The 16,504-nt window shown below is 41.5% G+C and overlaps 3 protein-coding genes across 7 annotated transcripts in view; 1 reads left to right on the forward strand and 2 right to left on the reverse strand.

Annotated features, from left to right (window-relative positions):
- Positions 1 to 16,504, reverse strand: part of LOC1272554 (reversion-inducing cysteine-rich protein with Kazal motifs) — a 53,592-nt gene that overhangs the window by 8,472 nt on the left and 28,616 nt on the right. For all 5 annotated transcript variants that reach the window (XM_061658917.1, XM_061658919.1, XM_061658922.1 and 2 more), the window contains one exon: positions 8,851 to 8,906. In XM_061658917.1, the coding sequence (XP_061514901.1) occupies positions 8,851 to 8,906 (56 nt within the window). The remainder of the gene's footprint in view (positions 1 to 8,850; positions 8,907 to 16,504) is intronic.
- On the reverse strand, positions 1,491 to 8,844 carry LOC1272550 (uncharacterized). Its single transcript, XM_311365.5, has 2 exons — positions 2,019 to 8,844; positions 1,491 to 1,940 (listed from the first exon to the last, which is right to left on the reverse strand). The coding sequence occupies exons 1-2, from the start codon at positions 2,796 to 2,798 to the stop codon at positions 1,776 to 1,778; spliced, it is 945 nt and encodes a 314-aa protein (XP_311365.3). The 5' UTR covers positions 2,799 to 8,844; the 3' UTR covers positions 1,491 to 1,775.
- Positions 11,559 to 14,986, forward strand: LOC1272549 (general odorant-binding protein 45). Its single transcript, XM_061658923.1, has one exon. It carries the CDS (start codon positions 13,119 to 13,121, stop codon positions 14,334 to 14,336), a length of 1,218 nt encoding a protein of 405 aa, XP_061514907.1. The 5' UTR covers positions 11,559 to 13,118; the 3' UTR covers positions 14,337 to 14,986.

The following is a 16,504-nucleotide window of genomic DNA, read 5'->3' on the forward strand; positions in this document are numbered from 1 at the left end:
TTGACAACAAGATTGGTTTTGTTTAAGTACATGTATTTATTTTTAAATGTTTAAACATTCATGGATTACACTAAATTTCACACAATTTACTGTACAATCACAATCACTTCCCTCAAAATCCTTTCTTCAAAGAACTAATCTAACTTGTGTAGCAACAATGAGATGATTGACGGTGTCTGTCTTTGAAACTTTGACAAGACCCACCTTGTACCGATGGCATGCATTAAAAAGCTATAAAGTTCCACCAAGTTCGGTACACATTCTTAAAAAGCCTTAAAGTTCCATCTTCAACCCTACATTACACAGATCCCTTTACACATTACACATTACACCCTACATTAGTACAGATAGTACTAATAAGCCGAAAGGTTCCAAAGAGTACCGTGTACTTGTTAAAAAGCTTTATGGTTCCACCAAGTACCGTTTCATCTCTTAATCACCCACAAAGTTAGACATTAAAACGATTTTTCGCTAAACAGCCGCAAATCAGCTATGGAGTTCGAGCTGGCTATTTGGGCTGTGACATCAGGACCTACAGGTCAGATACATTTTTAATTGATTTTAGTAGAGCATGGCATTTATATAAATAAGGCAAATAAAAACAAGATGTGTGTCCGGAGTTTGAAGCTATCTGTAATTTGAAACATAACGACCCTCGATGAACATAAACGTATGATTGTGAGCATTCTAGTATTGCTTCCTAAGGGCACTTCGACTCCGCATCTGAAAAACTGAAGACGGCTCTGGACCAAAACTGGGCTAAACTCCACAACTCCACAACCGAGTCCGATCGAGTCCAGATCCTGACCTCCCCCCTATCCCACTCGTAAAATCAGGAATAACTCCGAATCAAACTCCGAGTCAGCCTGGACCCGGATCAATCCGACTTCGGGGAAAAAATGCTATCCATCCATCAATAGTTCCTCGCTAGGAAGTTCGTTTAATTAATGTTTCGGTACAGTTTTTGCCAAAACTTTATTTCTCTCTATCTCTTGTTGGAAGTTCATGAATACCATTCAACAGATATGAATAAAATAAGCTAAAAATGTCATATGGGAATTAGTCATTAGTTCTTACATTATTATATTCTATATTCATTACATATTCACGTTTAAAAACGCATAACATTATGGAAGTTTAGAAGTTTAAGTGATAAAATAATCTTTTATATAATAATCTACGGCTCAGTGTAGTGATATAAATTGTAAACATATAAATTAATAAATAAATATGCCAAATCATAAATTCTGCTAAATCAAGGACAATTAGTGTATACTACAAGGAAAAAAAATAAAATTAGCGTGGTTGAATCATCGTGGTTGAACATTTGTATTCTAAAATTTAAAGAGCTTTCGAAATATCAAACATTAGCGGGCGAAGAAACAGTAGATATTACCAGTTGTGCACCCCTGATCTAGAAACAGTAAAAAGAACTATTTCACCTGCAAGCTGTTTCAATAGTAGACCAATAAAATAATTCTGTCGCCTCATTATCGCATGCATCTACAGTATTTGTTTTATTGCAGCCCACGTATCGAGTCGAGTGGCGAGCAATCAATATGCAACTGTTGTGAGAATTTACTCAGCATTTGATCCCATAAAATGCTTCTCCACTCGTGGCGGGAAAGGGTACAGAAGTAGTACCGCCACCTGTTCTAGGACACAAACCAAGCACGTCCACATCGGCACCGGACTGCACTTTAAACGACTAAAGCTTTTACGACCGTGCTGCAACATTTTATGCGAACGACTCGTTCGCTGACCAGTTGACCAGTTCAGCGTCTTGCTGCGGTCATAAAGTTGAGCATCTCCATCCGCGCCCGGCCCATCCGTTCCAGATCGGTGTACAGTGTTGCTTTGAGCTTTCGCCGTAACGTCCAGGCCCAAGTGTCCCACTGCGACGTAACCTTGGCAGCGTGTTCGATCTCGATGGCGTCCAGCTAGTAGGGAGTGAGAGATAGAAGACGTTGCGGTGCTTACTTTCTGTACAGTCTGTACACTACGAATGCATACGCCACCTGCTTAAGACAGTCGCTGTACACCACGGCCATCGTGCCGGGTGTGACCGGACAGGGAAGGTTTCGTCGTATTGCCAGCACTCGACACTCCCGGCAGGTCTGTTGTTGTTGCTCGCATTGCACCATACCGTAGGATGCGATAAAGTTGCGTACCGTTCGATTCAGCACGGATCGCTCGCTGTCGTCCGGGGCACCGACCAGCACCAGCGAAGGCACCCGATAGCGACAGGCCGGTTGCCGCAAGCCAGCCACCTTTCGACCCAAGCGCTCCTGTACGGTCCGGTTCGGTGCAATGTCACCATAAATCATCACAATTTGGTGCTTTCGATGGGACCGGACACACTCCGCATCGGTGACGTACGCCGTCGGGGACAGTTTTATGGCCCAGCAGAGCAGCGTCCGATTGGTGGTGGATGTACGCAGCGCAACAAACGGGTCACCGCGTAGTGTGGCCAGCGAGAGCAACAAGAACAGCGGAACAGGGCTGATGAATGATACGATGCGGGACATAGTGTCTAGAACGCGATCTTTAACTAGCGAATGGCGATAACGATGTGAGAGGTGGTGGTTTTTCGTCCGAACCCTAGACGCACCTGACCCAACTCGCCTCCAAGCAAAGAGAAAAGCTGGGCGTGAGGGTCCGGGCGGAAGGATTGATTTATCGATTTGCCGTAGGCAAACAGTAATTGCACCGCTGGGTGGACACTTTTTACCATTTTCACCTTCCCGATGGTGACCGGAGCTCTGCGCAGATGTGGTGACAACGTGGACCGAAGGCATTTTACGTGATCGTATCCGATCGGTGGTGCGGAGGGTAAAAAGCGCAACGGATGGAACATAAATAAGCGAGGCATGAAACGCTCGGCTCGGTCAACAGCGTAAAAGGGTTTGCACAGGTTGAGAGATGTATGGTTTATTTTTGCATGTGGAATATGCGTTGATTGCTGATCGTTCAGTTTTACTTTGCGCTCGGTAATGATCGTGGCGAGGCTCAAGTATTGACCGAGTGCGTTCATTTTCTGTTGTTGTTGGAAGTCTTTTGTTGTCGTAGAATTTGAAAACTTTTAATCAAATGGTATTTTATATAATTGTGCTTTATTTTAATTTTGGGTTAGTTCAAATCTCCGATGTTTTACTAAAAGACTCTATGCTGTGTTTATTCGATTTACTATTCCATTTATTATTACAAACTTATCATATTGGCAGAATTTTTCTCGACGTGTCTACGCGTATAAATTAATTTGGCTTATTTGTTTGTTTAAATTAATTATGGGTTTTACGTATGTTTAGTATTTCATAATTATACATTAGAATAATCCTCTTCTTCGTCTTCTTTGGCTCAACAACCGATGTCAGTCAAGGCTTGCCTGTCCCACACACTAGTGGGCATGGCTTTTAGTGACTTATTGATTGATTGATATAGCAGAATAGTCAGTCCTACGTATGGGGTCACGGTCTATTCGGGGCTTGAATTGGGCGATACTTATAATCGCTCAATGTATCTGAGATTTTAAAGTCATACAAACTGAAAAACGCCCAAGAATAAACTTGACTAGTACAAAAACCGAAATGTCCTCCACAATCACAATAACTTTGGGACACATTCTTGACTTTTTCTTGAGGGAAGTGAGCTTTATGTGATGGGAAGTTTACACTACCGCACCTGTTTTTAACCAGCTTATTTGGAATTATCTGTATTTCGTAATTTGATTGTCTAAAAACGTCTTTTAAAGCAGAAAAAATTACCATAAATGATACAAACATCTGTTTTAGCACAGTATTGTTTGAAAATTTGCTCTTAAATAAGCTAAGGATAGAAAGTGGTAGTAAATCCAAAACATTAGATTATGAGCACAAAATGAGCTGTGTGAAGTATGATTACAGCATTTAGATTTTAAAATAAAATTGAATTTTATTGAAACTGAATTGAATTCGAATTTTATTAGAATTGAAATTACAAATAAAATTGGATTTTTGCAGGCTACATGCATTTGTACAGGTTGAAAGGAAAAAGTCATAACTTTTTTTTCATTTGGGTCACAATTTAGATAATGATGGACTACTCTTTCCACTCTATAAGAGATTCCTTTCAATTCGAGGTTTTTTTTTGTGCTCTGGTGTACATTGACACCGTAGACTTATCAAATGTACCGTGAGAAAAGCCATGGTAGTACTAGGCAAAAACTGGATAAACATGTTTCTCACATAACATTATGGCATGCATGGAGCGAATGGGAGTCATATTTTATTCACGTTTGTTAAATATTATGCAATCTATTAGCTGACAAAAAGGGTCGTTCTAGGTGTTTTTCTTACAAATATTAACATCATGCGTGAATGCCAGGTACGAGGTGGCCTTTTTTGTTATTTCCGCAACAACGGAAACCATAAGCGTTAGGTGTAGGTTTACTGACAGAAGAGCAGATTGCAAAAACCAGAATTTTTAAACATGCTTATTCAAGAACAGTTAGGTCTAAGCCAACATGCTTAGCGATTGTCGTATCTTGAAACATAATTTTACATTATTTTTGAAAGTAATTCTGAAGATAAAGCCATGCCGAAGGACAATACAATGATAACAATGACCTATAATACGCATGCGAACATGCCATGTAAACTAGTAACATACACGATTGATTTAAGTTTGAAGATCTTTTGAAACGAAATGTCATAAACCACGGTAATCAAGTATAGCTCATTTTAAGTTAGTCAGGTCCAAACCTATGGATTTTATCAACTATCATCAAAGGTAGTCAGACTCAGACGACTATAGGAAAGAAATCAAATGATCGTTCTCATGTTTCGCGGTCACCCATATCACAGCACCGACTTAATTTCATATGCAAAGAGTACAACAACACCCTCCGTTTCTATGAAATGTGTATGCTAAAAACCCACCATCGTGAGAAACGTTATCGTAAATTCAATGTAATAATATACTGACCGGCCGTTTTGCAGCGAAACGGAGGCCGGCGTGGAGAGAAATAATGAAAACGCTCCGAATATATGCCAACGAAAGCTGAACTGGTTTTCGCTTGGTGACGCTTCATCCCGACGGCTAATTGCATTCCGTTCATTGGACCAACCAGCCAGCCAAGCCGACGGACCGAGCCATTGGCCACAGAGCCATGTGTTAATTAATTGGTAGCTGCACCATTAAACCGTCATCGGGTGCGTTTTCACTTCACATCCCAAAAGCCCACGCATCAGTCTGGAAGGAATTCGCTACATGCACATCCCGTGCGCGATGTGGTCAATTTACGCCAGCATCGTCCTTTGGGACGGGACAGAGGACGTTGATGGTGACAAATATAGAGGACGACCGTGTCGGCAGCGTTTCGGGCGTATTAGGAAACGGATCATGATTCCACTAATGAATCAATCTTCACATCCCGGGTGTCGTGTGTTTGCTGCTAGTGCAAGTGAATGTGGGCATTGCTGCGGCTTCGCAATAAACCAAAGCAAGTGAAAGTTCTAAATAGAACGTGTCGTTGATGGCGGCACAAAAAACAAAAACATACACACACATACAAGCGGGCAGGATCATTAGCTGCTGCGTGAGTATTAATTACAGTTATCTTCGTTTACTTGAAATTGTCTGTAAAGTTGACTGAACGTCCTTGGGCGGAGAACCGAGAACCTGTTGACTTTACATTAGCATTCCACCCTGTTTGGTGGAGCGTGGTATCAAATATCTCGCTCTCCGATGTTTTGTCTGTTGTGTGTCAGCTTAACTAATTGTGGCAAACCGTGGCCAACCTTTAGCTGATCCCTTTCCCAAAAGCAAAAAACGGTGAAATCGTTCGGAGGTTGGTTAATTAAAAATTCAAAATTATTCAAAAAAAAAAAAAACAAACCGATTGGAGCTCTCACTGTGTGTGTGTGCTTGTAGTGCCGCAGCAACATGACGACAGAAGTACGTTCCATCAGAAATTTCATTCGATCGTCATTAAAACAAAGCACAACACAAAAACTGAATCTTAATATCGAGTGAATGTCATCTCATGAGCATTCCAGCCGTTTGACGAAGGTGCATGGAAGAGATACTTTTTCTTTTCCTCCTCTCTCTCCCTTATTCATACCTATTTGTATCTCTCTTTTTCACCCATCTTTTTGAGGTGAAGATCCAGTGAGGAATCAGTGGTCAAGAAATATGCCTCATAATTTATTGCTGATCGTGTGACGACGATTGCTTGTTGTTGTGTGTGTGTAGATTTTCTCTGTTTGTCCTTCCGCGTGGAAACCGTTGAAGGTGAACGCTAGAATGAACTTGAAAACAAACTGGCAACAAATCGTAACCGCAAAGCATTTCGCCTGACATCGAGGGGATCGAAAAAAAGAGCCGAATTAAAAACCTTCAACCAGATTGTGGACGAATTTTTCAAACCGTGCACCGATCGACAGCGGTTTCGTATACTAAAGGTTCGGTATGAAACGAAGTTCGGCCGTGGTGTTTCAACAGGTTTCCACGACAGTCAAACAGGGAGAGAGCGAGAGACCGGCTTTTGCGAAATAAATTCGATTGACCATCGTTAGCGGTAGCTTATCACGCCTTTAAGTCGTCAATTTTTCAGCCGTCACGAGATAAGGTATAATCCGGTAAATATTCCTTTACACAGAAAATTCATCCAGCTGTTTTATTTGTGCATTGATGCGTCATCAATAAAGTTTATCTAACTAAGCTGCAGCTAAGGTTTGCTGGAGGCGGCATTGGAATTGGTTTGTTATATAATTGAGTAACAATCTTACATTATGGCATGACACTGTTATCTTCTGTATTAATTAAATTTAACCTCATATATTGGTTTGTGTTCAGTGGTGCATCTAACACAGGGTATTTTCAAACTGAGTTTATACATATACATTCATGGAAAATTTTGTCATATTTGAATCATCCGAGCTGGTTTATTTCCCAAAAGACCCTTTATTATACGATTTTTAAATTGTGGTGCCGATCGTATCTAGAAAATCTAATGACATTAAATTCTATAAGCCTATTTCCTCCGGTGCCATCGCTTGAGAAAATACAATAATATGAAAGTTAGGATTAGATAAGATGTGACGCATATCCCGCAAACAAAATTGTATAAAAAGGAATGTCATAATGACGCTGACATTGAGTTTTTTGTTTATTTCTCGTAAGGACGGCCTGGTTGGCATACGACATAGACAGTGACATTTTGCAGCACTGCTTTGAGCTCTTGATCATTCTCATTTTTTTTCACTTTACATTTTATTGCAGATTTTCTTCAAATTTTCTTCTTTTTCTGTTAATTGCACTTTTGGCGATTTTTGTGTAATTTGAGTTGAAGTTTTAAGATTACAGAAAGCATCAATGACGAAAAAAAGTATAAATAATCTTAAACAAACTTTTCGGGAATCTGTTTGTAGCTGTGTTTGATTCACAATTACACCTATTCTCACTTGAGAACTCATGAGAACAGGAACAGAACTTGAAAATGAGAACAGGTGTATGTTGAAAAATGTAAATGTAAAACAATCGTACAGTGAAAACGGGAGGATCGAATATCCGCTATATATCCGTTAAAATAAGTACCAAACGATTGGCTTATGCAAAGCTGTGCTAAATATTATCATCTACAAAGAACAGGTCAGAGCAGTAATTTATTTTGATACACATTAATAACATTCCATCAACTTGCAATCATACGCCAATAATGCACAAACACTCCTATCAAATGCAACAGCATCGAAAACCGATAATCGTAAATACGCTATCACCTAAAACATTAGCACTGATGATTGTCTGTTCGCACTTGCCGCCGTATATTCAAATGAGCAAAGGTAGGTTCCAAAATTTTGCATTCAATCTTCTTTCTTTTTTGAGCTCCCGATCATCAAACCACGGCTAAATGGGTGGGAGAAGCCGACATTTATCGAGCCAACACAGGAAGGGCACGCAGATCAAGATAATCGAACAGCGAGGACTCCCGTGGATTAAATAAAACATTAAGAGAGAGAAAAAACAAGCAACACAATGTGATCATTTCGAGAACAAAAATGCTTCAAACACCAGGAAGGAAGTTTCAAATACCGAGAACTTGAGCATAACTCCCTGAAGACCAGTATGGCTGTATGTGGGACCAGCGACCAAACCCCACAAGCAACCAGCGAAATAAATCATACTTGCTTATTCTTATGATTTCACTTCCAAGAAGAAATTCGTTGGTGTCGAATAAAGGGGGGCCCACGTTTAGGGGGTTTATGAATAAAATTTCGTTTTGTTTGCCTTGTATTTGTTCGGTTCTTCTTGCTTATTCAATTTATTTGAGCCTTGCTACCAGTACGCAGCATGGCGCACACACATTAATTTGAATTTTCGGATAGCACCCGGGTCGAGAGCCCCAGGAGACAGGGAGAGGAAACTTTCAGTCTAGAGGGGTATGAGAAACCGGGATAGAATATGAATTTGGAAAATTAATAAAATGACAGATGGTTCTTCAGCGATAATGGCCCTACCAAAAAACACACGGGAACGGGTGAAACGTCAGAACAACCATTTCTGAAAATGCTTACATGCTCAACCATCCAAGCAACACAGGCTTCATTGGTTTGGCTAAGATTTGGAAGACCTGTGGCTAAGTAAGACATTTATCGAAGGGTGCTCGACGTGCGGTTACGATATCGCTGCTCCGTCGATCCATCATAACCTCCACCAGTTCTCATATCGCGTGTTTCACGTGTACTCTCTCATCGTCATGATCCTGTGATGCGATCAAGGTAAGACATTTGTTTTCTTCTTTCGATCGGGTGCTGTTGCTCAGCGGGAAGTAAGGTGCGTTCGAATGGGGGGATGTTGATTGATACTTACATTCTCGCAGGCCGCCTTGCAAGATCCCTGAACCTCGGCACAGCATCGGAACACATCTGTGAAGGAGAAGAGGAAAGGAAATATTAGATACATGCCCGTACGTATCGGTAAGCGCTTGAACCGCTCGTCGTGAAGATAAAGCAACATGACAGGCACAGATGAACGGATAATGAATTAAACGCGGCAGGCGACAGCGTACATAACCCTCAACTGCGTACGGCAGAGCACCAGCCCCGTAACTCGTCGTTGCATTCTACCACCGATTTTGATTGGTGCACTTTTTCAGGTCGGGCGTAGTTTGCGTGGGCTCGGCGCTGGTGTTAAATCGAGCAGACGGATTTAAGGTACCGCACAAAGGCACCGGAAGACGACGAAGAAGAAGAAGGTGAGTGAAATTTATTATGCAAATGTTAAGCTCTGCCCTACCCATAATAGTATCAAGCTGTGCCAGCCCAGAATCAATTATAAGATTGCAAAAAGTTGACGGCACAATGGGAAACATGAAAGCCCATCGTGTGTTGGAATGGGGATTATGGACTTTCCTCACCTGGTTGTAATTCAGGTTAGGGCAAGGTTGCTGCAGCTGCAATGGTCGTTGGAAAGTTTGAGAGTCGCTTTGAAGGATTTGCATAGTTTACAAAAGAAGCGATAAAATGGGAAAGGCAGGTTTGGTGCAATTGTTGGATTTAGTTTAAATAAAGCAACTCTTCCCAAAGTTTGAAAAGGTAAGCAAGGGTTATATGAGGAGTAAAAGTTTTGTGTTCAATTTCGTATTCTATTTCCAAATGCTTTTGTGCTTTTTATCATATGTTATGGCACGCAGTTAGTTGGCTGATAGAGCACGTAGGCGGTTCTGTTTATGGGTGCTCTGTTAAATGCATGGAAGAAGTCCGTTAAATACACCGTGATTCCTCTTCTTTATTGGTGTAACAACCAACTACGGTACCAACTAAGCCTGCCGGTTTGGCCATTGATGGGTTTGGCTCACTGATTTCTTTACTTTGGCGTTGAAAAATACTGTTGCTGTCAACTCGGAAAACAATGTAACAGCTTGAATCTATGGCGAGTATGTTGTTAGATCGTACCATATGACGACTTAGATTGGTGTGAATAATACGACTTGTGATCTGCATGCGCCTCTATTCTTCAGCGGTTTTTCAGCCAAGCTTTCAAAGACCTCGGTTATACAAAAATAAAATCCGTTTTTCTCAGGTGATAGAAACTGTCACCAAGAGACGAAATAAGCACAAAAGTTCACTCCCTACGAGCTGAACTAAGAGACATACATGAGGGGATCTCCGTCTGAGCTATTGCATTGCGATGATAAAGAACTATCGCTGTTTTGTTTGGCGTTTAATTTAGACTGTAGATACAACCGTATTGAACTATGTATGTGGTAAGTAGTGATGAGTCAAGTAGCACTGTGCCACCACGCACACGCAGCACAGTAAAATGTGCGAGCACAACTGCACATTTTATAAAATTGTGGTGTCACACTTTGTACATTTTTTGTGTTTCGCACGATTTTTGTGCTCCGCACAGTTTCTGTACTTCATACAGTTTCTGTGCTCCGCACAGTTTGTGTGCTCCGCACAGTTTGTGTGCTCCGCATAGTTTCTGTGCTCCGCACAGTTTCTGTGCTCCGCACAGTTATTGTGTGCTCCGCACAGTTTGTGTGCTCCGCACAGTTATTGTGTGTTCCGCACAGTTTGTGTGCTCCGCACAGTTTCTGTGCTCCGTACAGTTTGTGTGCTCCGCACAGTTATTATGTGCTCCGCACAGTTTCTGTGCTCCGCACAATTTGTGTGCTCCGCACAGTTATTGTGTTCCGCACAGTTTCTGAGCTCCGCACAGTTATTGTGCGCGCACAATTACACCGCGCTCTGACACCAATCGAAGAAGACACCACATTTGTTGTGAATTTGATCGGTTCGAGACGATGTTTGTCTTGTTTGTTCGTGATTTCTGACGGAAAATCCTCACGTTTGTTCGACTCTGATTTGCTGGTTATACCAGCGGCACACGAAGCGTAAACTCAAAAAGTTCACGCTTGATTTGTATGGGAGAGCATAAACTTCCCGTCAAAAGATTATAGAGTTGTATGGCTTAATCCAGTTTACGTCAAAGTTTACGCCTCGTGTGACGTCCGTATGATGTTTGTTTCGATTGATGCGAGAGCGCGGTGTAACTGTGCTCGCACAATAACTGTGCGGAGCACAGAAACTGTGCGGAGCACACAATAACTGTGCGGAGCACACAAACTGTGCAAACTGTGTGGTAGCTGTGCGGAGCACAAAAAGTGTGCAAAGCACACTAACTGTGCAAAAACTGTGCGGGAACACAGCTACTGTGCGACCACACATTAAGTGTGGTACCACGCACACACAGCACAGTAGACTGTGCGTGGTACCACAGCACCACACAGTGAAAAGTGGTACTTGACTCATCACTAGTGGTAAGTGCTATTTTATACTCGGTTTGAGCGGTTGTTAATATAATTAAATATCTGAGATTTTAAGATGATCTGGAACTACATTGGGCTGGCAGCAGATACTTGTATTCCAAAATAACTGCGCAGCATTTTCAGTCGTGTAATGATTGCTTACATGGATATAACAAATGTTATAACGCTTCAACATAAATTATACCACAGAACCTTAGGATCGATAAGTGATACGTTTTGCAACACGACTCTTCCTTTTCCTCTTTGCTATAAGGCTCATCCCTCTTTTTTTGGCTTTTCTCTGGAGAGTTTATCTTGGCAAAACGTATTTAATAGAAAACTAATACCTAAAATCCATTGCTTCTTTAATGATAAGGACACTCCAAATCCTAAACGCTCAAACGAAGCTATTTTTAATAGTAATTTTCTCCAGATGTGTTACCAAACGTGATAGTCAATGAACTTGAGCACTGCTGGTGTTACTCGAGGATGTGGTTGATCTGTAACCTTGTTTTTTTGCTCCAAACTCGGCATAATAAGCAAGAGTATAAATTATTGTAACTCGGTACGGAAAGAACCTCACTTCGTTTGTTTGTTGTATCGCGTAAATTACCGTACTAAATCATGGGACTCGCACAGCTTCCCCGGAACCATCGCTTTTCCCTTTTTTTGTGCGGGGAAACATAATTATTCCCCGTTTCGCCATGTTGCATCCAGACGGAGAATGGGTGCGAAAATCCAAACATTAAAAAGATCACCTCAACGTCTCGCTTCCATATCGAGCGAAGCGCGTCAAGCGGAGCGGACAAACGCGCGGCTAAATTTAGTTTGTCCTCCGTCAGTTCGCATCACCGTTCATCATCTATCATCACGAAATCTTCGCACCACGGCACGACAAGTTCTTGGCCTACATCAAGAGTGCGTAGTCGTTCCCTTCCACGCCATCGAAGAAGCTGAACAGCGGCGCGCCGCCCATGCAAAGCAAAGTGTGCGTGTGTGTCCCCATTCTAAGGGAAATGTTTGGGTTCCGGGGCACGAGATATCTCACCTCGCAAAGCGACCGTTCTTCTGTTTGTCATGAGTGCGAAAGTGTGTGAAAATGATGCCGACAAAAGATGCGAGGTGCGTTTCTTGTTTGTATTACCCACGTTCAAGCACTTCGCGGGTCACCTTTGAGGAAATGTGCTTGAATATTTGACGTTTCAGAATATTGAATATCGAAGTGTGGATTTCGTTTTGCTGACAGATGGATATCCACACTATTCATCGATAAACCCAATAACCAAAAGGATGATGCCGCTTTGTTTGGGGGAAAAATAAGACATCGATCGATGAAGAAGGTGATAAACCTGTGCCATATGAATGTATTTTTAGTTTGCAGCAACATCTTTGCAAGTCCATTGTCTGCATTCAACATCTGGAGACAAAACAAACAAAACTGTCTAGACGAATGTTTCCTTCCTGTCTACCGCTAAGAAGCACCGCTTCTAAGAGCACAATCAGAAGTGGAAACATCAGCCAAATTCAAAGAGACTTCTCATACCATGCCAGTTTTACCTTTTGGAACACGCATTGCGCCCAGCCGAATGGGAAAACAAAAAACATAACAAACTGTCTCACGTGCTCGTAGTTGTGTAAACGCACGCCCTTGTTACATCAGAGCGTATAAGCGCATGCTTTCTTTACTTTCTTGACTGGCACATGATAGTAGAACGAGTTGGTACAAAAAACGACAACAAATGCTTACAAACGTGCTGTATGGTTTTTGGCGGAGCAGCGTGTTACCAACAACTGAGTACGTATATAAACTCATGCCTGGGTGCAAATGGGCATCACAACACTTCTACAGAGGCTCGAGCAAACAATCGGCAAAATGAAGCAGCTGGTGTGTATAGTTGTGTTTACTTTGGTGACACCAAATCTGATTGTCGCCGAGTGTGACACGAAAGGACTTATCGTGGAGAAGAGCTTCCTCCAGTCGGTGCACGACTGTACCGAGTATCTGCAGATCCCGAAGGAACGATTGGGCCAGTACATGGCCAATGAGTTCCCGCCGGACGATGAGACAAAATGTCTGCTATTCTGCGTCGGAGTAGATCTGGGCTGGTGGAACAACACGTGCGGTCTGCAGGTACCCGCCATTGTGAGCTACTTCCAGCCGGTGCAGGGTGACAAGCAGTACGAAAAGCGCACCAAGGAATGTCTGGAGCGGCGGGTGGGAGCGATCGACTCACCGAACAGCTGCTGCCAAGCGTACGAAACCTTCCAGTGCTACTTCCAGGAGTTCGGAAACCTGGTCACCTGCCCCCAGTACGTGCGTTCGACGAAGCTGCAGGCGACGCAGGCCGCACTCGACTGCCTGGTAATGCTGCGCTATCCCGAGAAGCTGCTGAAGGTGTACGCAAGCGGTACGGTGGAGGATTCGCCCGAAACTCGCTGCCTGTATCACTGCATCGACCTCCGGACGGGACTGTACACGCAGAATGGTATTTCGCTTCCGCGCTTCTTCGTACGCGATGCGGCCTACAACGATCTGCGCTATCTGAGCAAAGAGACAAAGGCCTGTCGCGATCGCATTCGCCAGTCCGGATGTGACAAGTGTTCGGAGGTGTACAACACACACACGGAGTGTTTGTCCGGGCTGGGCGAGAAAGGTTACACATCCGGTATCATTACGGCGGCGGCCAAGATTGCACTGACTAACCTGTGTGTAGGTTGCACTTCAGATCACACACCAAGCACAAACTATCTGCCCTACCATCCGACAAAGTGTCCGATGAAGCCACCGTGCTCTGCGAAAGGCTATCCGGCACCGACCAAGCCACCCTGCTCGGTATGCAGTAACCGGCATGAGCCGGCCAAACCAGCTTACTCATCACCAGCGGCTAGCGTACAGCCGGCGGTAGCACTGTCTTACGGTGGCCGAAAGCCGTCGCCAACATGCAGCAAGGCCTCAGGAACGGGACAGGTTTACAACCTGTCGTATCCTGGCTACAAGTCACGCATGAGCTCTTGCAGCCGATGTGGTGGCCGAGGTCACTAGTGAACGTGTTGCGCTAGTTAAAATGTATTCAATTGGATAAGTCGTTCTCTTTATAGACGGTTTATGTTTTACCTAAAGTAGTGATTATGTTTAGTGAACAGTATTTAATTTATGACAACTCTCAATAAAACATATTGAAATGAAACCAAATGAATTTGAAAGGCATGATTCTCTACTTGCATTCTGAAAACAAGAATTGAAAGAAAAGATACATATAAGAGAAAAACTGAACTATTCAAAAAGAAAAATTTGCAAAAGCTTGATATAAAGCAAACGCCCGTTAAAATTGTTTATAGTTCATTCTTATTTTTTTCAATAATTTAAAAAAAAAATCTTGTTCCCCGTTAAGTTTAGCTCCTTTATTCAGACGTAAAAATATACTTTAATACTTTAGTATGTATGTCAATTTTATAGTAATTGGAAGGTTTAAAATGAGCAAAGAGCTAGGCCATTCCTCATCCAGTTGTTTTGCAGTTGCTTGCTATATTCAACTCATCTACAAAAAAAATGACAGTAGATAAAACCTGTACAAAATCATGTGGTTATTGAAAGGTATAGAAAAGGCTATTTATTTTAAATTATTTTATTTAAAAGGCAAAGGCACAAATACTAGTATAGGCAGAAAGACTTTAATCTGGTTAAGCTGGACCTTGCATTTAAAAATAAAGCCATGCATTACTTTATTTTTTAACGAAGTAATGGCTGACAAATAACAGAAGGACGTTCTACTACTATAAAAATGAATAAAACTACCAATCAATATACCCTACATTTAAATACATTTTTTAAGATACTGCAGAAACTATTCGGTCTTTTTAACATAACTTTAATTAAAGTTGAAAAGCGTATTTGGAAACAATCACTAGGAACTAGTGATGGGAACTCCGGATTGGATTCATGAATCCACTTTTATTACGTCATTATTAATCCAGATCTGACTCGGAAATAAATATGGCTTCGAATTCCGCTGCTTCGAACGAATACAGATTCAATTGGCTCCGATTGAATTACCCCTATCAAATTAAAAAACCCATTGAATCCGTTTTATTATCATGCTTAATGCGTAGAACCAAATACTTACACTAAAAACTAAGCCTGCAAGCAACCCTAGTTCCTAGCTAACATTGGTGTATTCATAGCCACACATATAAGCAAACAGCTGTTTATGATTGTTCTCATGATGTATGGTTTGCTTCCTTAATACGTTTGGATTCTTTCAACAATTTACAAACAGTTTCCCGTAAATGTTTTGCAAGTTTATACAATTAGTTGCCATTCTCTAAATATTTTTCAATCAAATAATTCAAACAATTTAGCGCAACGTTCAATACCTTGTTAAATAGTACAAATAAATTTATTAAATCCAAATTGTTTCTGAAAGCTAACAATAAATCGTGAGTATCTGATCAGAAAGTTTACTGGAAACTGATAGCTTGTAGCGTGGATATGTCGAGTCTAGTGGCACTGAATAGTGCAGATAAAGGAATGTATATTACGAAGTGTAGTTATGAGTTTATTGTTTTGAATAATGGCAATGGATGGTGAAATTTTTCCTACAATTTAACAATAAAGGCTAAACTCTATTCCATTCCAAACCGCCCTGCTTCCCACTTACGCCAGCATTGATCCGGATTCAAATCCGAAAGCTGTCGGATTCGAATCAATCCAAATCTGGCTGCTGACCAATTTTGCCCATCACTACTAGGAACAGAAAAGTCAATAAACTGGTCGGTATTCTGAGGTAAATGAAGCCAGTAGGCACAAAGTCTCAAATATATAAATAATTAAACTAATTATATAGTTGTCGGTATCATGATCGGGTTTCGGATTTATTATCCAGAAGCGGTATTCGATCTGTCATCTGATATATTGTTTACTTTGGATAAGTCGATCGCAACCAGATAGGGTTTTTCCGCATGATTAAAACGCGAAAAACTGTTAAAATTAAACAAAATAGTGGTAATATTTGACACACTCAAAGCGCAGGATATAAAGTAAATCAGAAACAAAAATCTGTAGATAAGTCATTTTGGGTTATGCACAACAACTACATAAGTTGTTGATCAATGTGGTTTTTTATGGTTGCATGCTATCAAAATAACTTAATTAATAATAAAGTTGAGGCTCGATAAAAAAATTTAACAGTGGCTAATGTATTTGTTCTCACT

Source organism: Anopheles gambiae, chromosome 3, assembly GCF_943734735.2.
Source record: "Anopheles gambiae chromosome 3, idAnoGambNW_F1_1, whole genome shotgun sequence".
Taxonomy (NCBI): Eukaryota; Metazoa; Arthropoda; class Insecta; order Diptera; family Culicidae; genus Anopheles; species Anopheles gambiae.

Coding starts and splice junctions, on each gene's coding strand:
- LOC1272550 (XM_311365.5), bottom strand. CDS start 2,798: ATGCCTTCGGTCCACGTTGTCACCACATCTGCGCAGAGCTCCGGTCAC. Junction 1,941..2,018: donor ACAGCGACTGTCTTAAGCAG/GTGGCGTATGCA, acceptor ACTCCCTACTAG/CTGGACGCCATCGAGATCGA.
- LOC1272549 (XM_061658923.1), top strand. CDS start 13,119: ATGGGCATCACAACACTTCTACAGAGGCTCGAGCAAACAATCGGCAAA.